Below are 22,345 nucleotides of genomic sequence, written 5' to 3' on the forward strand. Positions count from 1 at the left end.
TAATATCCAGAATATACAAGGAACTCAAACAACTTTACAAGAAGAAAACAAGCAACCCAATTAAAAAATGGGCAAAAGAGCTAAGCAGGCATTTCTCTAAGGAAGATATACAAATGGCCAACAGACATATGAAAAAATGCTCAACATCACTCAGCATCCGGGAAATGCAAATCAAAACCACAGTGAGATACCACCTAACCCCAGTTAGGATGGCTAAAATCCATAAGACTCTGAACGATAAATGCTGGCGAGGTTGCGGAGAAAAAGGAACTCTCATACATTGTTGGTGGGACTGCAAAATGGTGCAGCCTCTATGGAAAATGGTATGGAGGTTCCTCAAACAACTGCAGATAGATCTGCCATACGACCCAGCTATCCCACTGTTGGGAATATACCCAGAGGAATGGAAATCATCAAGTCGAAGGTATACCTGTTCCCCAATGTTCATCGCAGCACTCTTTACAATAGCCAAGAGTTGGAACCAGCCCAAATGTCCATCATCAGATGAGTGGATACGGAAAATGTGGTACATCTACACAATGGAATACTACTCAGCTATAAAAACGAATGAAATACTGCCATTTGCAACAACATGGATGGACCTTGAGAGAATTATATTAAGTGAAACAAGTCAGGCACAGAAAGAGAAATACCACATGTTCTCACTTACTGGTGGGAGCTAAAAATTAATATATAAATTCACACACACACACACACACACACACACACACACACACACACACAAAACGGGGGGGGGAAGAAGATATAACAACCACAATTACTTGAAGTTGATACGACAAGCAAACAGAAAGGACATTGTTGGGGGGGCGGGGGGAGGGAGAAGGGAGGGAGGTTTTGGTGATGAGGAGCAATAATCAGCCACAATGTATATCGAGAAAATAAAATTTAAAAAAAAAATATGAAAAAAGTCATTTATGTGTCATTTATGTACGTATTTTATTCATAGGTAAAAAAAACTCATCATAATCATCAAAACCAAGATTTAAGACTCTCAGACTCAACTGTCACCTAGGTACTGTCATTAAGCAAGATCATTGATTCACTCTTGTGTGTCCTCCTTCAAACTCTTATGAAACTTAGTTCTGTATCATTCATTTAGCAATTTATCATAATACCTTATTGGATTTTTAGTTAAATCTTATCACCATTCTTCTGCTTAAAATCTTTCAAAGGTTTTCTTTTGCCTATTTAAGACATACAGGCCTTTCTTAATTATCTGGCTTTCTGACTCACCTGAGACCATTTTTCCATTCTAAATATATCATATTTTCTCTTGCTTCTGATCCTCTGAATATGCCCTCAGAATAGAAATCCCCCAATTCCCACCCCCACCCCTGACCCACTTCTTCACCAAGTTAACTTCATTGGTCTGTGATACCTTCTCTCATGAACTACACAATGTCCTTCCTGAATTACCAACATTTCTAGAACAACCAAATGGGTAGGATTTTTTGTTGCTGCATTTTTTAAACAAGGAATTGGCCTGCAATATTATCTTGAGTACTGATACCCTACACTTCACATACCTAGGTCAAAAATGAACGTAATGAAAGGATAAACAAATTTCAACTAAACAAATATCTAAATATCAGTATTTGGTGGGATGATTTTTTAAAAAAATATATAAACTTGATATTTTATGTTGCAGACTACAATATTTTCAAGTTTAAAAAATTCCCATTTTAAATAGAGATTATCCAGTCTGAAGAACAGACAGCAAAAACAAACAAAACTGTACTTACATGAATGTAATGGGAGTCACAGAAAGGGAAATAAAGGGCTGGAAAAAAATATATTTGAAGTAATAATAATAATAACTTACCAAATTTCATGAAAACCTTAAACTAAACATCCAAGAAGCCAATAAACTACAAAAAGGATAAACTCAAAAAGATCTACACCTAGACACATTATTGTCAAACTGTGGAGAGGCAAAGAGAAAATCTTGAAAGCAGAAAGAGAAAATGACACTAAATATACAAGGAGATTAGCAGCTGACGTTTCATCATGTACAATGAAAGCCAGGAGGCAGTAGAATGAAATTCAAATGCTAAAAAGAACCCCCATCAACCAAGAATTCTATAGCCAGCAAAACTATCCTTCAAAAAGGGTAATTACTATGTTCCAGTAGTCCTTTGCTTTGTAAGAACAGAAACTTGATTTTGAAAAATGTAGTTTCTCAAGTCTTTAAATACAATACATATGCCATCAAAATCCAAAAACAAATCCATAAGGTTAGAATAGGTTTCATTGTTTTCTCCTTAAAATTAGAAAATGGTTTCTATCAAAAGTCATTCTAAATCAAAGTCCACATTTTTGCCTTTAAAAAACTCATTAACTCTTGCATTTTTGCTTGTAACATTCTTAAAAGATTTTCTTTAATGGGATTCATCACCTGTGGAATGAGATGCTCTTTGAACACTTAGGACAAATTTACCTTCCTCAAAGCCACCTCTACTCTTATAAAATGACATTAAGACTACGATAGTTCTATAAACTTGTTCAACTTTTGTTTTAATACCCAGAAGGCAGCTGTTCCTTTGGCATTAACACAAGGGCACCATATGGAAACAATTTTAGATTATCTGCTAATACTGCCGACATTACTATAACATGCACTTTTTTCAATCCATTTACTTTTACAATTAATGTTTCCAAAATGGTATAAATAAATAGTATCTAAGTAAACTGGTGCCTCATATGCCTTATCTATTCAGCTACCTTAAAAAAGTATGTATATCCCAGCATTTGCTTCTGGAATGCAATACTTTTGGGGTTCTGGTTTTCACAGAGGTGGAATTTTATTAAGCTCTTAGGAAAGGTAGAAATTTTTAATTACAGTATCCAAAATCTGAAGCAATTTGCTTATAGAGCTCTTGGATACAGTGTAAGAGAAAAGGCAATTACCAATGCAAAATTAAACAAGCAAATAAAAGGTACAGATTATGGGAAAAAACCTACAGTGCATTGTTTGCTACCAACGGGGACAATAAGTTGTTATGCTATCATTCATTCTAACCATGTGAATGGATGAACATGCTAATTTAGGATAATTATTAGAAATACGGACAGAAGGATGTTACAGACAATGTGTACTAGAAAAACCTTTTCCCCACCTATTTGAACACTACCTATCCTGGAGTATCAGTTAAAAATACCAATTTTATGAAGTTGTCTTTTATTACAAAACCTCCTCATGACTTAACATTACAAAAACGGGATAAATTGATCTCATATGCCTCCTGATAACCGTGTACTCTGAGAAAAATATAACATTACCAATGTAGTATTGTTGGCAAAAATGTTTAATCTGAATCTAATTAAGAAAACAATCAGTAAGCTCAAATTGGGAGTCATGAATAACAAACTGCCTAGACTAGGGGTCATCAAACTTCTTGAAAGGCCAGATAGTAAACACTGCAGGCTTACAGACCACATGGTCTCTGTCACAACTATTCAACTCTGCCATTGTAGTACAAAAGGTGCCTTACACGATATGTACATGAATAAGCATAGCTGTGTTTCAACAAAACTTTATTTGTAGAACCAGGCAGTTGGTCCAGACATAGTTTGCCTACACTATTAACAAATTTCATCAAAAATCAAAAAAAGACTGTTCTAGAAGGAGACCAAAGAGGCATGACAACTAAATACATGCATGACCTTTATTAGAACCTGGACCAAAAACAAAATCAGTTATAATTACACTGGTAAAGCTGAATATAGACTGTAAGAATACTGTATTAATGTCTAATTTCCAGACTGTGATAATTATATAAGAAAATACCTTTTTTTGAGATACATGCTTAAGCATTTAGGCATGTACTGTTATGACAGCTGCAACTAACTCAAATGGCTCAGAATAAAAAAGTGTGCATAAGCGCATGTGAGTATGAAGAGCAACCAAAAGTGAGACAATGTTGATTAGAATTAACTAACTAGGGCAGAAGTTACTCTAAGGCACATTCCATATTTGGGCAAAAGAGGAAGCAAAGGTCAGGAAACTGTTTAGAAAGGAAAAGGGCAGATTCACCATTGAGCTTCTAGCTTTACTGAAGAGAACAATGCTCTGCAGGCAATCTTTTATCTAAAGAAGATGAAAACTTCACCCATGGTGGAAATATAAACTTCTTAGAGTTTCTTCCTGATTTCTGTGCTGTGATACAACTTTGTAGTTGGAAGGAGTATGTATTAGTACTTTTTGTGTTGCTATAACAGAAATACCTAAGACTGTTTAATTTATAAAGGAAAGAGGTTTATTTGGCTTACGATTCTGGGACAGCTGCATCTGGCAGGGGCCTCAGGCTGCTTCTCCTCATGGTGGGTACAAGCAGATCACATGGCGAGAGGAAGCAAGAGAGAGAGAGAGAGAAGGTGCCAAGGTCCCTTAAACAATCAGCTCTTGCGTGAACTAACAGAGCATTGAGTAAGAACTCACTCACTATACCCCCCTCCCCCAGGGAGAGCATTAATCCATTCATAAGGGATCCACCCCATGACTCAATCAGTTTCCAACACTGCCACGTTGGGGATCAAATTTCCACACGAGTTTTGGAGGGGACAACACATCCAAACTCCATCAAAGCAGGAGTAGAATAGAATCCAAAGTACTCTCATTTCAATGGTTTCTAACCTTCTAAACCTGCCTTAACATAAAAATTAAAATTTTCATACAACTATATTATAGGAGTAGCTACCATTTTAAAAGATTAGAGTCACTAGGATTTTTTTTCTCTAGAGTTCTACCATATCACTGTACTTTAGAATATAACTAAATAGATCAACATTCCATCTAAACAAATATTGGGTCAGTGATAGCAAGGGGTATTTTTTAAAAAGAAAGAATATTACGAAAATTAAAACCAGCCTTAAAGCCAAGACTTTACCTGCCAAGTTTGAACCCTGTACATTTTTTGTCTGTACTGCCTCCTTGGCTTACATGTTCCCTAAGTTTTCTACTCACTGGATAAAGAAGTAGGTGGAGAAAGAGTAGAACCAGAACAGTAGCTGCAATGACAGTGTTACAAAACAACTGACATATTAGAGAAGGGATGGATAGTGAAATTCAATGATTAGGGCACAGAAGAGTGGTGCTGAGATTAAAAAAAAAAAGATATTTAGGACCCCTCCCTTTTCTTAAACCCTCTAATCTCATTGCTAACCTTAGTTATTGAAACAACTTTATATCCATTTCTTCCTTTTTATTCTTACTTTACTCTGATCTTATTACTTCACCCAAAGGACTCTTATAACGTATCTCCTCCTTTGCCTTTCAGATGCTCCCTATTTATCCCATCCTACACTTCATTGTTATAGAAACTTTCATTAATTCTGCTATCATTACAGGATAAACTTTAAATCTGGTGAGACTCCTTCAAGGCCCCATATCACACAGACATCCCATACGTTAAGTCTTATCTTTCATCACAGATCCCACCTGCACATCATCTCTCCAGTCCAGCAGGTCTCTTTACAGTGCAACAAATACAAGTTCATTTCTTTCTATGTTTTGTGTCTTTCCCTAGACTCCTTGACAATCTGAAACAGGGTTTCTCAACTGGGAACTAATGATATTTTGGGTGAATAATTCTTTGATGTAGGGGGCTGTCCCCATTGTAGAATCGTTAGCAGCATTCCTGGTCTCTAGCCACTAAATGCTAGTAGTACCCCCAGCTCCAGGTTACGACAACCAAATATGTCTCCAGACACTGTTGAATGTCTCCTGGGCGATAAAAATAACCCCTGGGTGAGAACCATTGACCTAAATCCTAGTCTCACTTCAAGCCCTAACTCAAGTCCTATACAAAACCTCCAATCAACATAACGCATAGCCATCCTCCCTTTTTAAAACCTGTATGAAGTGTTTACACGACTAATTTTTTTCAATGTTTCTTGACTATAGGTTCCATAAAAACTAGATAATATGTACACTGTCTTTACAACTGGAATCATCCAAGCCAGAAAATGTACCATTTATTAAAAATTCCAAGTGGTATAATGTGTTCCAATACCCTCAGCATACAACTATGTGAATTTTTAAAGCTTCTAACATTAACTTGTAAGCTAATGTGGTAATTCATATAACTATTCAAATGAATAATCAGACAGAGGCAACAAATCTTAACAGCATTTTTATTTATTCAAAGCCATTTCAAATATATTTCATTCTACTTCCCATCCTACTCTAAAGTCCAGTTATCAAAGGTTTTGGTTACTGCTGCAGTACAACTTTCTATTACACTGAACTGAAATAAAATGCCAGACATGTAACTTCATTTAGCATATATTTTACTTATTTCACAAATAACTTTAAGCCACTTAAAATATAAACAATAAGTAGAAAATCAAGAACACGTAAACATCAAAAAATACAGATCGTAAAGGCTAGTCAGGGTGTTAACTAAATTTCACATTCACCTCTCAGTTTCCAAGAAGCAAAAGCAAAAAAAGAAAAATAATTTATTATACAATATTTATAAAATATCAAAAAGAAAATATTTTCTATTAGTGAACCCTAAAAGAAATCATTCATATGATTGAGCATGACATTTAACATGAACAGCAAGACACAGTGAAACAAACTCTTGAAGTAATTAAGGTAATATAAGTTTGAGTGGTCCAGCTTGATCCATAGGAAGGAATGGAGTACACATCCTTGAAATGATCTTCTGCAACAATACTTCCTTCAGCCAAGCTTTTGAGAAAAAGTTAAGAAAGGACAATTCTAGATCTTTCTCTCTCACAAGAATCTGGTGTGTGGTATACTGCTATACTGAGAATGGATCCAGACAAGTTAGAGACCCACAGATATAAAGAGCCAATCCCACAGAATCTAGCGTGTGGTAAGTGGTCACTATTTTTTCTTAAAGCTTGACAATAAGGTTGGTACCTTACTGAGCAAGTTAAGGCGCTAGAACTCTTGCCTAGATAGGGAAAAAATCCACCTATTCAGTATAAGTGCTTAAATAAACATCTGACTGAGTTCTATCCCATAAAAGAGTGGCTTCTAACCAGAGGTATACATAAGAATTCCAAAAATCCTTTACAGAAATATTAGAAGCCTCTGGCTCAATCTATGCTAAATCAGAATTGCCAAGGGTAGGGCCCAGACAAGTGTATTCTGAAAAAGATTTTGTGGGCACTGACACAGAACAGTTAAATGTAGTTCTGGCCTGGCTTTATGGCTATAAAAACTCTTCAATGGAAGAATCTCAGTGAATTTTGCCAAGAAGAACTTAGCTCCAAAATATACTCCCAGAATTACTAAACAGACTGACTTGACTGTAGGAAATTACTGAAACAAATGAATTCTGAAAAACATCTGATGTTTACTCAGCAAATTTTAGAAGAGTTGATATGAAAACTTAGCTGACATAGCTTCCAAGCCTAATTACCTCTTGAAGTTACTCCTAATTTGCAAAGTAACAGTGTGTTATCAGTGTATTGAAGATACACGGATACATTATGCAGGAGAATATGCACCGAATTCACTGAAAAGTTTTAAATGATTAGATTCCCATTAAAAAGGATCTTTGTACTTCTTGCGGGGGGAGGGAAGGGCAGCTGGCAAGTATGGGGATCCAAACCCGTGACTCTGATGTTATAAGACTGTGCTCTAACCAACTGAGCCAACTGGCCAGCCAATTTTGTACTTTTTAAAATATGTATTTGATCTGCCAGATAACTGATATCTGTAGTGTTATTAAAACAGGCTTTGTACACTTCAATAACTCAAATCATATATTAAATTTATGTGATATAATTAGTTACTGTACTGAAACAAAGGTCAGTGTAAGCTGTGCACAATAAAACATTAGATTTGATAATCTTCCCACAAAATTAAACAGGAATGATTATCAGTATGGCTATATTTGAAACTCACTTCATTAAAATAGAGAAGGAAGCTAACAGAGCTTTACTGGGTTACAGTAATAAATACTATGGTCCAAAACTGATCATAAAAATTCCTTACATTATTGTAGCATCTATTTCATAATACAAAAATTAAGATTTATGCAAAGAGAATCAAGTTCCAATTATAGAGCAACTTATACTCATGTAAAACCCTATATGCTACATACCTTAAAAAACGTAGACTTACCAAGAGTGTACCATTGCTAAAATTGGGAGAGGGGAATAAATAAATACTTTGTTCAACTCCAAAACATTAACTACTGACTATAAATTTCTCTAAGCCACATTCTTTTTTGCCAGGGCAGAAATGGATTAAATTTAAGGAAAACTTGGCAGCCTGCTACTGACTTGACCTGGGAGAGTTAGCCAACCTAACTTCTCTGTAGTAATCAGCAGCCTTCACTCACACTTTCATCTGCATAGTGCCCTCATTTTTTAAGTTTGGGGGGATCAACTGCTCTTTAGGGCAGCACCAGTCCTTTGGAGAAATTATAGCAATAAGCTGGGCCTAATTCTTTTTGGGGGCCTCAAAGTGGTCTTACCCTCAAACACTAACTGTAAAAAAATGGTAAATGTAAAAGAATACCTTTGAAAATCCTCCTCCTCTTCTTTTGACTCTCCCTCTCTCTCACATACTCACACACGACCAAACACATGCAACAGCCTCAATGAAAACAAACTGAACTGAATAGTATTTTTCAGGAGTGTCATCCTGCTAAAGAACGAGCAATCTAAGTTTCAATTACATTTTGTCCTATACTATATAATTTTGCATCAGTTTGCTCTTATTTTTTAAGTAACAAAGATGAAAATCACAAAAGATTTATTGAAAGCTGCTGATGCAACAGTATGCTAAAACCTAGATGCAAACACTGTTCCTTTCTCATTTTGGAATAAGTTCTTTTCTCTTTTCTCTCTCTCCTCTCTCTTTGTTTTGAAGGGCAAGAGAGTGGAGGAAGAAGAGATGATTTTCTTAGGTTAATATAGTACAACTTTAGTTAAAATGGATTTCCTGAATTCTTTTCTAAAGACCAATTCAGAAACTCTGTGAAGGAGTTCTGAAATCTGCATTTTAAATAAGCACTCCTTGCGGCTGGCCCATTAGCTCAGTTGGTTAGAGCATAGCCTTATCACACAAAGGTCACGGGTACAGATTCCATATCGGCCGGTAATTAGGATGCTTATGGTCCAAGGACAACACTGAAAAAACAAGGCCCATGGATGAGTAGTATATGTCAGCCCATTCTAGGAAGAGTGAAGAACAGAAGCAAAGGCATGAAGGCATCAATGTGTATCATGTACCTTAGGAAGAGGTGCTTGAGTCCTTTACCCTTGCTGGTCCTCAGTTTCTACATATGTTTAGACCACATTGTCTCTAAGGTCCTTCCCAAAGTTAATATTTGATCATCACCAAACATATACAGGAATCATGGTTCACTGTTCCTTGAAGACACTGTGCTAATTGCTACTCCTTTATTCATTCAACAAATCTACTAAGCACTACTGAACAAAGAAATTCAGCACCAACTCTCAGTTTTTAGTTTGGGTGTGGGGAGAAAGACAGGAAAGTAATTGCCATACAGTGCTGTAAGAGAGGGAATTAGGGATGGCAACGCAAAGAAAGTAATGCTTGAGCAGAAACGTTATGGGGAAAAGGAGATGGCATTCCAGCAAGGAATGAAACATGCAAAGACATGCAGACATGAAGCCACATGCTGTGCCCAGGATAGAGTAAGCAATGTGGAATGGTTTTAGCATAGTGTGCATGCTGGAGAGTGGTAGAAAAACAAAGCTTTAGAAGAAAGGAGATAGATTATATATGCCATGCAGAGAGCTCAGATTTTGCCATATGGACAAATTTTATCGTATTGGGGAAGTGAAGGCAGGGGACTAGGCCTGCATTTTAGGAAAGTAGTTCTTGTGTTAATACAATGAATGAACCAGAAGGAGACAAGATGGAGACAAGGAAATCAATTAGAAGGCTAATGTTAAGAGATGATGGCTGCTAAGCAGAGCAGTGAGAACAGAGGCTGCAAAAAAGAGCTATTTATGAGGCAGAATCAAATAACCTGCTGACAGTGTATGGGATATTTTAAAAAATTACAATTTCAGAACTGTTCCTAGTTTTCACTTGGATGACTGAATAGATACTGGCCTCATTTGCAAAACAGGAAATACAGAGAATAAGTTTTGAGAAGAAAGGTTGGTTTTGAACTGTATGCCTTCTGGGTACTTTGGACACTGGGGTAAGGGTGTCACAAACAGTCTGGAGCTCAGGTAAGAAGTTTGGGCTAATAGATTTGGTAGTCATTTCCTTATAGATGGTGGTTGAAGATAGACCACTCACAGAGAACAATACAAAATGAAAAGAAAGGAATCAAGGACAAAACCTAGAGAGCAACAATTAAAGAAAGAGTAGATGAAAGGGTTTGTTTTGTTTTTTGTTTTTCTTAAGAAAAACTTGTTTGTCAAGAGAAGAAAATGACTAAAAAACTGTAGAAAAAGGTATCAGAGCAAGATCGCAGAGGAAATGGCATCAGAAATTTAAAATGATCTAAGAGGTGGGAGAAGAACAACAGAAACTGACTTTAGAGAAAACAAGAAAGGAAAGTTCAAGACTGGGATGTAGTATACAGAGCCAAGTGCAGGTAAGAGGCCTAAGAAGATACACAGGGTTTAGCAATTAGAAACTCCTTGGTGGTGAGATACTTGAGTTCTTTGTTGAGGAGGGGCGGAAGCCATGAAGGATTAAAAATGTAAGATTAAAGGGCTGGTGAAAAGAACAGGGGAAAGGCCAGCCAAAAACAGAAAGTGGAAGATTTGTCCCTGCCATACAAAAATCAATAAAAAATGATACTAGAGAAAAACAAACAGATGTCCTTCAAAGCGCTTGCACCACTTGTGGCTTGGATTTTGATAACTTGGAACTGAAGAATAAGAACAGTGGGTTGCCAAGAGCTACAGAATTAAATGTTTGCTGTAGCAATTGCCAAAATAAACCACCATTAAGGGCTACCAGATGACCAAATAAATAATACTATTCAAATGGAGGAAAACATGACTTATCTAATCAGAAACTGGAAAAAAAAACAATGCAAAAAGTTGTCTTCAAAGAAACTCAAAAATTGCGAGAGAACAAATGAAAGAATAACAAAAAGTCATAAGCAAGAGAGAACTGAAGAATCAAATGTATCCACTGATATTCTAACCTCCAGGGAACAGATATTTTGATTAAAAAAGAAAATGCACGGCTGTCATCAGAGGTAAGGCTATATTTTATTGCCTTTTAAATCTAAAAATCTAAATCCTAAATCTAAAAAAGTGATAAAATATGCATGAAGTATAAACTGTCTTCCAGCACCATTAAAGCAGTAACAGAGTTTGCAGTGCCAAAGAATCAAAATGAAAGTGAATCAGATTTAAATAAAACTATAAGTCCCATGAATAAGTCCACAGATACTTTATAAAATACAGTTGAGTATAATGTGGATCATAAAGGTAAAAACAAGAAAGATTGGAATGAATGTGATTTGCTCATTGTCAACCATAAAAAAACCCCCAAAAACTTAGACCTAAAAAGGAACAAATGGTCATCATCTCTGACTTTAAGAAAAATACCAGCTTGTAGTCAAAACTGATGAAAATCAAAAATCAAGTAGCTATGCCATTTTACAAGCATCAGTTCTCATCAGATTTGTCAAGTACAGAGATAGAAACAGAAAAGGAAATTAGAAGGAAAACTTGGGTTGCTAACAAAACCAGAGCAAGGAATACCAAAGAAACAGTGGTTCACCTGTAAAAAAGCACAAGAAACACCACAGGCAAGTTCCCAGTGATTTCAGAATCTGAAACTGAAACTGAATATCATATCAGACAAAAAAGAAAGCTAGATTTTCTGCTAAGAACCTCTTCGGAAATCCGGTGTTAGAGATGAGTTTCCAATTACTGAGGCAGTGGGATCTGATAAGCCTAACGGCATGGGCATCAGTTAGAATGTTTACCTAATTCAATTCAGGATGAGGAATGCAATGAGAAGAAATTACGAAAACTTCACGGTGCTTTTTCATTTCTTCCAAAGCATAAACCTGGTTTCTGGTCAGATGTAACTATGGCTATAGGTTCTCCATCTGCTGAGGACTGCTAGAGAAAATACATGGAAGATCCCTAAGGAAAAGGAGTCCAGAAACTTAGAGCAAAGAAAAAGCCAGCCAATCTCAAAGGCCAAAATGGAAAGAGAGGTGTGATGCTGATAAGAAGCAAACTATTAAGATAACTGCTGAAGTGGGAAATCTCAAAGGGAAGAATTTTCTGGACTTGTTGCCAAAAAATGATCACGATGATTTTTCAATACAACACCTTTATAGAATCAAAAACCACAGGGATAATTGTGATAAATGTTTTTTTGTATGCAAAAAAATCATAAAAGTAAAGGTGGCATGGTCTGGGGCAGCACCAAGAGAAAAGCAGTTGAAACTAATTTCTTAACCCCAATAGTAAGAAGAAAACTCCATTTAACAAAGAGTTAGGAGGAAATTCTGGTAATGGAAAACTTTTCACAAGTGCTACAGATCTGTAGATGAAGAAGAGAAAGATTATTATTTTTCCAACTCTGATTCTGTGTAGTAAAAATGAGAAAATATGACTTCCAGAATTTTACCATAAAGCAGTGTATTTGCATCTTCATTTGTAGTACATGTATTTTCTTTGTAATGTAGCTTCATATGAAAACGTGGACTCTGTTTTCAAAGTTTTTATGTGTTTGTATTCAAAGTAAAACATCTTTCTATAGAATAAAAAAAAGAAAGTAAGTTTTGGTGGTATGAGAGGTGGTGGAAGTCTGTGGGTGGACACCATGAGTGGAAGAGTTAATAGGTAAGGGAAGGAAAAACGAGATTATCTTTTTTACAAGTTTGGCTGTGAAGGAGAGGAGAGGAGATGAGAATTAGAAGAGAGGAGAGGCGGGGAAGAAAGGAAAGAGAGCAAGTGAGCATGCAAGCAAGCACAAAAATGGGAGAATAATCAATCCAAGTGGAGGGCTTTTCTTTTTTTCTAATTTTTTGATTGTTGGAAAGGGGAAATGAAGTCAGTGCAAGGAGGTTGGTAAGGAATATACTGAAGATAAAAGAAAGGATTAAATGATGAAACAAGGCCACAGAGGAGACAGAATAAATGGAACCTAGGACACATATAGGATCAGCTGTGGATAGAAAAAAACATACCTCTTCATCTGAGTCAGAAGAGAAGGATATCTGCTGATGTTAAGTTGGCCTGGTGGTCAGTGTTGCAGTATTCATGTCTGAGAGTCTCTATTTCCTCTGAAAAAGCAAAGCCAGCTGTTGAAAGTACAAGGTCAAAAGTGGGGTAGAAGGTTTAAGGAGTGATAAAAATCAGAACAATAGCTGTGGACTGGAAAGGAAAAGAACAGCCAAGCTACATTATGGCCATATCATCATGGCAATAATATGATTTTCTAATACAATTTAGCTACCTATATATATAATTTGAAAAAGAAAATGGCTAGACTGAAGTAGAGTAAGGAGGATATTGAATAAAAGTAAGAAAGATACAAAAGACAAGAAGATTTTGGACATGGGTGAGTAAACAATAAACCAAGTAGTGTGGCAAGACCAGGAAGAAAGTCAATCTAGGTAGAAGCTGATGCTGACAAAATGGTAGTCAAGGGACATGAGATCAGGGATTAAGTATAAAAAAAAAGGGAGAGGGAGAGATCAAAGAAACAGAAGGATGAGAAGAGAATGCTAGAGTTTTATGATTTTTAACATGGAATCATCTTAGATGTTATAGTCCCACAGTCAGTAAGTTAAGGGAATTTGGGGTGCTGGACTTATGATGCACATGCCTACTTTAGTCCTCCCAGGATCTGGTAGTAATTCAGTAAGAAACAAAGGCTGAGTGCTAAATTCCTTAATGAATGTGACAGAGTGACCAAGAAGCTGGTAAATGACAGTGAAGAGAAGAGGTAAAAGGTATAATTAAAGAAGCGTTTCTGATAATGTTTTAAAAGGTGGAATGAAGTGGCCTAGCAATGGCCTTGAGGAGATGAAGAATGCAGATGCCACTGACAGGCTCTGTGGAATGTGCTGAGCTGCTGAAAAAGCAGCGTTCTTAGGAGAGAACCAGGTCCTAAATATCACAAGGAGGAATGTTCTGTGAAAGGAAGAGGGTATAGAGGAGTTTATTTATATCACAAATGGGGAGTTTAAAGTCTCCAGAAGGTGGCTGATACAATGAAATGATCAGCAGATGGAGAAAGTGTGGGGATGAGGCTATGGGAAGGGATAAATTATCTGAGTGGCTACCAAGTAAAGACAGAAACTAGAGGCACGGTGAGATTTACTGGCATTGAATGACATTCTCCTAATATCGTTTCAGTGCAAGACACAATGGGACTTTTTGTTACTAAGGCTAAACTCTAGAATTAGTTGTGGTCATTATTAAAAAATAAAAATTCTAAGAAACTTAAGCAATTAATCAATCAGAATAAAAACATTAATGTTTATACTCTTATTAATATGTACATTCAGAAAATAAAATCGAAGTTTAAAAACTCATGAAAGGCTCATACAAGATGACTGAAAATTTTAAAGGAGAACTATATAAATAGGTTCTAAATGTTTACATTAGAGAATGAGGCCCCAGCTTGAATTCACTCCCTCTCTGGTAGGAATGACATATGATAGTTACTCTGTTTCCAATTTCAGGACCCAGGGACTTTTTCCCCCGCAACCCCATACACAACTACAGCTGCCCTCCTCATGGCAAACCCTTTGGTTTTGTGACAAAAGCTCTGAAAAATGGGCAAATGGGTGGAGTGGCAGATAGGACATAGCAGTATGGGACTAAGGATCCCAACTGTTCTAGATATGGATATAATGTAATGAGGGATAAAAATCCTCAGTGTGGTACTTTGTCAGTACACACATAATACCCACTAGGACCCATGTATGGCAATGAACAGAATTTTACTTCAATCACCAGGAATTGCTCTATGACAGAGAAATTTCTCAGGAAAAAAAAATAAGGTAGAGAGCTTAACAAAGAAGTTCCGATTGAATCAAATAAATTGAAAACAACTCTGAGGTACAATTTTTAAAAACTTTTCAAATTCATGGAAAATTAATTTTTATTTCACAAAATAAAAGCAGACCATGACTCCAAAGATAGATGACTACAATAATTCGGATCTGATGTGCTCAATCTAAATTTGGTAAGCAGAGGTTGTTTTACACCTTCACTCTCATATCTTTTCTCTTTCACTACTATCATTTCCCTTCCCCCCAAAAAAACTCATGTCAAAATATTCTACAATTTAAAAAGGCAATGTGCACCTTTCTTATTCTTTTTAAGATACATCCCAATCAGAGTATCTCTTGTCTGTGGCCATGTATGTTTTTTCTTTTCTTTTCTTTTCTTTTTTTTTTTTTTAAACTTTGAGTAAGAGGTCATCGAAAAGGAAAAGTAAATCTACATTCCAGAAGAAAAAACTTGATGCCTTAAGAGTTACTACAACTAATCTGGTTGCAACACTCTTTCGTATTTCACTGCCACATTTCACCATAATCCCAGGAAGAAGACAGGACAGGGAATACTATGATCATCCAGGCTGCTCAGATGACAAAACTGCAGCTCACTGAGTTAAGGGACTCTACAGATATCTGAGGTGGATTCATCTTCTGAGTGTGACATCATGGAAGATTACCACGCTTTTTGACAAAACAGTTCTTCACAGCACTGTATGATTGAACTCAATATGACATTTTTATTCTTGAAACAAGTAATACCGTAAGTGAAGGCCCTTCCTTTACAGTTGGAGATACAAACTCAAACGCCAGGCAGTCTGACCTACTAAATGAAAGATGACTAAAATAAGGAAAATGATGAATTGATAAAAGGCCACTGCCACTAAGCTTCAGCACAGGAGAGGCTGTAAAGGGATGGTGAACTGGAGGACTAGAGAACTGGAAAGGCTTTCTCTATACAGGAAAAATACCTGCAAATCAGTTACAACTGACTACTGCCTTGTATGAATGCTTGCCATGGGCAGATCTGGTTTTTCTAAATATGACTTTTCAAGAAATCTGGATGAAATTAGGTCCATTAGTTTGAGTTATCTACTGGACTGATACCACTTCCATTTCCCAAAAAAGCACAAAATGCTTTTTAAATGTGAAAATATTTAGACTTGATTTTTGGTTGGGTTTTTTGTTTGTTTGTTTGTTTTTACCCACTTGTACTACATACTCTCTAGTACTGGATCTCGAATCCCACACTAACTCAAATTTCGTCTGTTCATTATTTGGGCTTATATACTTCATAACACATAGGTGTAGTTATAATAACATGAGTACACCATGGTATATGTATTTTTTAAAATACGTATGTAAAAAATAATACATATATAAAAAGTAGTACATGTGATTTTTAAAAAAACACAAACTACTGCATGATAATTCCAGAAGTCAGGTGCACTTAAGGAACATCACAAATTATGTAAATATTTGCAACATGCACACATATTCTATTTAGTCCACAACACTGCTATTTAAGGAAAGTATTTCTTGACTTTTTTCTTCTTTCTCTGCTATCGTTGTTATTCCTGTACCAGATGAGTCCTAGAAAGTAAATGGGAGGGCCATTGGGGATTTTCTTCAGAATGGCAATTTGGCCAAATGATTTTGAAGCTTGGACACATTTAATGGTACGTAGTAACTTCAATTAATAAGGAACGTGGAACTTGAGTTCCATTTCTACTTATGCCGTAATGCATCTATATAACCAGGAGCATTTTTGCAGCAATTTATTTCCACACCTTCCCTATCCCAAATGTATATGTCCAAAATTTTAAACACCTAAGCTTCTTTAGAATTAAAGCGCCAAGCACAACGCCTGACACAGAAAGCAGATAACACACACTTTTCGAAAAGTCTGAATGAATGAAAGCCCAACCACCGCCACTGTGCAGCTCTCCACACTAGCGAGTTTCCTAACTTCGTCCCCGCCCCTCTTTTCCAGAACAGTTTCAAACCACATAACGTTTTACTGCACTCGTTATTTTAACTCGGGGCGAAGCACTGGGAAAAGAAAAAACTTGAAAAATTAAAAAATAACGTAAGCTGTTCCGTTTAAGAAGCAATGATGACACAACCCGAGTGAGCATGTCTAGCATGCCCTATTTTAAGACTTTGAAAAGTATTAAATTTGTCATACCAATAACAAGCTCTGGATATAAAGAGGACCGCCTGCATACTTTAGGGACTTTTTGGGGGGCCACATCCAGATCACCTGAAATTAAAGCACCGCTCTTCTCCCAGCAAGGCAGAGGCGATGGGAAAGCGGAGGCAGGTCCCATGGGCGCCGCAACCCGCGCTGCCAGCCCCGCCGGCGCCCCCGGGGCCCCGCGCCCCTTCATGCTCGGCTCGTCCGCACGCCCGCCTCGACGCCGCGGGCGACGGCTCTTCCCTTGGCGGCGCTCCGGAGCATCCTTCCCGGGACACCCGCTCAGCTGGCGACGCCGGCTTGTGGCCGCGGGCCCGCGCCGGCCCGGGGAACTTGCGGACGATACTCACCCGTTGGGAATACTATTCTTCTTCACCATGACGAGAGAGACTCGGGGCCCTCACGACCCAGGCAATCCCGCTCTCAGGCCTCTTCCAGAAGAGAGCCCGGGGCCAGCTACCGCCACTGTGGCACACACCCAGGCCGCGCGCGAGCGAAGCCGGCAGCTCCCGCCAGGCACGCGGACAGAGACGAGGGCGAGAGTGACAGACTCGGACACCTGAGTTCGAGCCACCAGCCTGGGAAGCGCAAGAACAGACTTATCTCACAGAAAGTTCCAGGAGTTGTACGCTACGCGCACGCTCGAGCCGCCCGGGCGAGGCGCCGCATCGCGCATGCTCCTGGACCTCCTTTACGTCAATCCCCGCAGGCGCAAGCGCGAGGTGGGCGTCAGGCGTAAGGGCGGTGCGGGCGGTTGGTGACCTGTCGAAGTGGGAGGTAAATCATGCGCCTTACCTTCGCTGCCGGGTCATAACAAAAGAGCACTGTCCATCCATGTGAAAGTCGTGCTATCCGTTAAGGTTCCTCTCATCCTTCCCTGTCAGAACTCTCGTGCTTTTGTTGGAGCTCCGCTCTGAGGGAAAACCCAGCGGGGGCCGGGCTAACCACGGCCAGAGCTGCACGGGCCTCTGAGACTTGTAGTCCCCAGGGCCTGTCCCACTCCCTAATCATCCCCTTTGGGAATGAGCAGGGTTGAAAAACTGCGTTTTACAGTGTTGGAAAGCAGTGCTTGATTTGCATCAAATGCAGGTCGGCATATTATTATTGAGTCCCTACTGTGTGTTGAACACCTTACTAGGATTGATGGGAAGTAGACAAGTTCATGCCCCAGCTCTCGTCCTCACGGTGGTGTAAGCAGAAAGACGAACTTGCAAGGTAGAAAGTAATAAACAAAAATTAGCGGGCCGAACCCGTAGAGCACTTGGTAGAGTGCAGCGCTGGGAGCGCTGCGACGCTCCCGCCGTGGGTTCGGATCCTATATAGGAATGGCCGGTGCACTCACTGGCTGAGTACCGGTCACGAAAAAGACAAAAAAAAAAAAAGAAAAATTAGCATTACGAACTATAAGTGCTATTGGAGGTCAAGGGCCAGAATCAGAAAAAAAGCTTTCTGGAAGATGTGGAGTTTGAATCAGGCTTTAAAACACGGAATGCTCTCGATAACGGAGAAGCTGCAAAAATCAAAGGATGGAGGTGGCAGGAAGTATAAGCAAGAGTTTGATCTGGCTATAGTTTTGAAGGTTTATGTTGCAGAGTGTGAGCAGGGCTTAGGTGGGGAATTGGGCATGACGGTCTTTTGGCTTCACTTTCAAAAAGGGCCTCCAGTTCACTTTCTCTCAAATTGAGGCTATAAGTAAAGGCACAGAGATATATCTTCAGGTTTGAATTATAGGCATTACAGGACTTACTTGTGGAGTTTCTGGATCTCATGGCCTGTGGGTACTCTATGAATTGGTACATTTTTATAAATTTTGTAATTAACTTACAAGTAGCATAATTACATTGCATTGTCTGTGTTAGATATAAACTTTCAAAATATACCACAGTTTTTGTAACCTGTTTCCACATTTATTTAATTTTTATGTATCAGAATTGCCCCAAAAGGAAAGGGTATCCAAAACTTTCTTGACCTACAGGAGCAGGTTATGATGATTTGGGACTTGGACCTGAGAGTAGTGGGTGATTTAGTTTTGATGCCTTTCGATGACATATATAAATTCACAGATCAGAAAATCCTTTGTCAGGCCACTTGTTCCTAGATTTTGACTTCGGAAAATAAGATCACATCTAACTAAAATACGTTAATTTTCAAACTTGTCAGGTAATGGAATACCTGGAAGTCATGATGCTTTTTGTAGAACACTGAAACACTGCATATCACACTTAAACTAAATGTAGAATTTTGTTGTTAAATTCCACTTTTTAAATATATACCCTAGTACCAGTAAAGGGTAGCTGGTACCATATGTTAAATATATTTTTATTTCAACAATGCTATCTGTTGTTGCCTTAATTTTCTCATAACTTTGAATGAGACCTTAATTTTTTGGCATAGCACTATAATTAAAATAAAAGAAGTCTGGAAGAGCATGCTTTAAAAAACACTGCTTATAAGGGAGTTCAGAAAGTATTCATTATACTATGTGACAATAGATGAATTGAGATAAAGATAAAATTGGATTTTGGACCAAATTCAGTTTTGCTAAGGAAGAAAACTGCATTAATACCTTTGGAAAGATTTCCAACAAGAAATGGGGGGAAATAAAAGAGAAAACAAATTCTAGTTAGCTATCAATTAACCAAAGAAATATTACTAAATACTACAATATGCATTTTGTCACCATTCACTAGAGGTTTTTCTGTATTTTTTTTCAGCTAACACTCCTGAAAGCAACTGTCATGTGATAGAAATAATTAAGTTGATTAAAAATTGTGCCAAAAAGAGATTCCAACTAAAGCAAGCATTGGGATCCTGTGCCCCCAGAATTGATTTAGAAACTTTTGTGGCAAGCTGGACTCTACTGATGTGTCTTATGGACTTATATGGACTTGTATGGACTTATATGTTAGCCTTTATGTTGAACGACACTGTACTGCAAGGGTATTTGTGGAGCCAGAAATGAAGGTGAAAAGATAAATAAATCCCACAGAGTCTTTTCATCCTCTACTGACCAAAACTACTTTTATTAAATTTAATGTTTTGTACAATTTGGAATGATAAAGCAAGAATTTGAAATGAGGCAATTGCTTCTTTGTTATGTTATGCTCAACAAGTTGTTCTTTATAATTTTTTTCTTACTAAACTGGTGTTTTATTGGTTTTTGTTTTGAAATTACAGAAGTTGGCTTCCATCTCAAAGACTTTATGTGAGTGAGAGTATGAGATGTTAGAAATTTTGACCTTCGCAATCATTGAAAAGTAGTGCTTTTGGTTTCATCTTTGCTATTAATTCTATTAATTGTAAATATAAATTAAGAAACTACAGGGAAATCTATTGTGCTAACATCCCTGTTGATAGTAAAGTAAAATTTTAATATTTTATCACATCTGTTTCCATGGAGACATCACTAATAGAAAGAATAATGCTTGCAAAACTACAAACTGGATATTTTTGCATACTTTCATAAACAAAGCCTATCTAGGAACGGATCTCCTGTACAACTGTATTTTTTTAGCTTTTCAAAGGCCCAAGTGATGCATTCCTATTTGGATGTTAAATTTACACACGATATAAACTAGGCTTTAGGAAATTTTATTTCAGGAATCACCATAGTGATAGAATGCTCCTGGCTAATTTGCAGAACACAGAGATTTCTAAATGCTAAACATTTATACAAATAGAATTGTTTTCTGTTTGCTATGGATCAGAAAAGGCTAAAGTAACCGCTGGCTTTAATTCTCAATCGTTGACTATGGACCTTCACGTTATGTGATACAAAAATAGCTAATCTTCAATTTCCTTGCCCTTCAGAAAAAGCTCTAACTGCAAAAATCATAAATTAGCAATATCCTCAAAGAGAAGATTGGGTTTAGCTGTTGGAGCATTTTTCTAACACAGAAAGTTGAGTTGCTGTGAGAAGGTAAAGGTCTGGGTCATAATTTTTTCTTACTTCTGCATATTTCAATAGAGCTAATGCAATTTTCATCTAGATCTGTAATTTTATTCAATATTTTATCTATAATCATTTATTTATCTTATATGCTATGTGAAATGATAAATAACAGGTTAGAAACATCTCCAGGTCTGCAAAAATATGATTAATAATTTCTTCTACAACAATGTTTTATTTGATGATTTGATAAATTTATTATAATTTTATTATCTATAGGATGTGCCACTGCTAATGTTTTCCACAGTTTAGCAGACAAAATTTGCAGGTATAGGCATTAATAAGTCAGATATTGATGTGAAGTTCATTTTAGAAATTCTTGCAGAATGGAAAATAGATTCAAAATTCTCTTTTCTTGCCATCCTATTCCTGTTGTGTCTAATCTTGGCATGTTAGTAGGAAGAATCTTAAAGTTGTTGACAGTCTTTTAAAGAGTCATCAAGTCAATCTCTTAAGTGCCTTTTTTACTGATTAAACAAAGAATGTAGCTAACTTAGACCTGATTATTTTGTGTTCCAAGTTTATTCAGTATGCCTTCCAGACCTCTCACCTGAAGGTCCTATAAACGTTCATTCCCACTTCCATTCCCACATTCATTTCTTCAAATTCATATCTTTAGTATCTCTTAATCTCCCTGCCTCCACAGAATATTTTTATATTTAATCAGATCCTTTTTCCCCCCTTGCTGTAAAGTTTTATAGTTTTGGGGAAGGGGAGTTCCTACGTATTTCAGTTGAAGTAATTCCTAGGTATTGTGAAATTTTTTTGTGTCACTGTTGTGAAAGTGATCTTTTTTATCATGTTAGCACATAGGGAAGATATTGGCTTTTACATACATATATTCTCTTGTCTTCTGCCACTTAACAACTTTTTAATTATGTCTAATCTTTTTTGGTTGAGAGTCTTGGGTTTTCCATGCATAAAAATTACCATCTACAAACAGTGATAATTTTGTCTTCCCCTTCCAATAGTTTTACCTCCGGCTTCTTTTGCATGTCTTATTGCATTAACCAGAATTTCTATTAAATACTAACAGTGATCAAATACTAAATATTAAATACTACAGGTGCTAGTTCATTTTTTGTTTTGTTTCTAGTTAAATTAGACATTTTAAATGCCACACTTTTAATCTTAAATATCACAGTAGTTTTCTTTCAGTAACACAATATATCATTCTTAAGAATATTTCTTATTTATTTAGAAAGTGAAAATAAAAGAACCATC

The 22,345-nt window shown here is 37.1% G+C and overlaps 1 protein-coding gene and 1 pseudogene across 4 annotated transcripts in view; one reads left to right on the top strand and one right to left on the bottom strand.

Moving 5' to 3' along the window:
• Positions 1–17,811, bottom strand: part of LOC134382351 (RNA/RNP complex-1-interacting phosphatase-like) — a 53,932-nt gene extending 36,121 nt beyond the window's left edge. For all 4 annotated transcript variants that reach the window (XM_063102881.1, XM_063102880.1, XM_063102882.1 and 1 more), the window contains exon 1: positions 17,523–17,811. In XM_063102881.1, coding sequence (XP_062958951.1) covers positions 17,523–17,551 — 29 coding nt within the window. In that variant the 5' untranslated portion in view covers positions 17,552–17,811. The remainder of the gene's footprint in view (positions 1–17,522) is intronic.
• LOC134382419 (mis18-binding protein 1-like) lies at positions 10,154–12,558 on the top strand (annotated as a pseudogene).
• Positions 17,812–22,345: the final 4,534 nt, after the last annotated feature.

The sequence above is a fragment of the Cynocephalus volans genome, chromosome 7 (assembly GCF_027409185.1).
Source record: "Cynocephalus volans isolate mCynVol1 chromosome 7, mCynVol1.pri, whole genome shotgun sequence".
Lineage (NCBI taxonomy): Eukaryota > Metazoa > Chordata > Mammalia > Dermoptera > Cynocephalidae > Cynocephalus > Cynocephalus volans.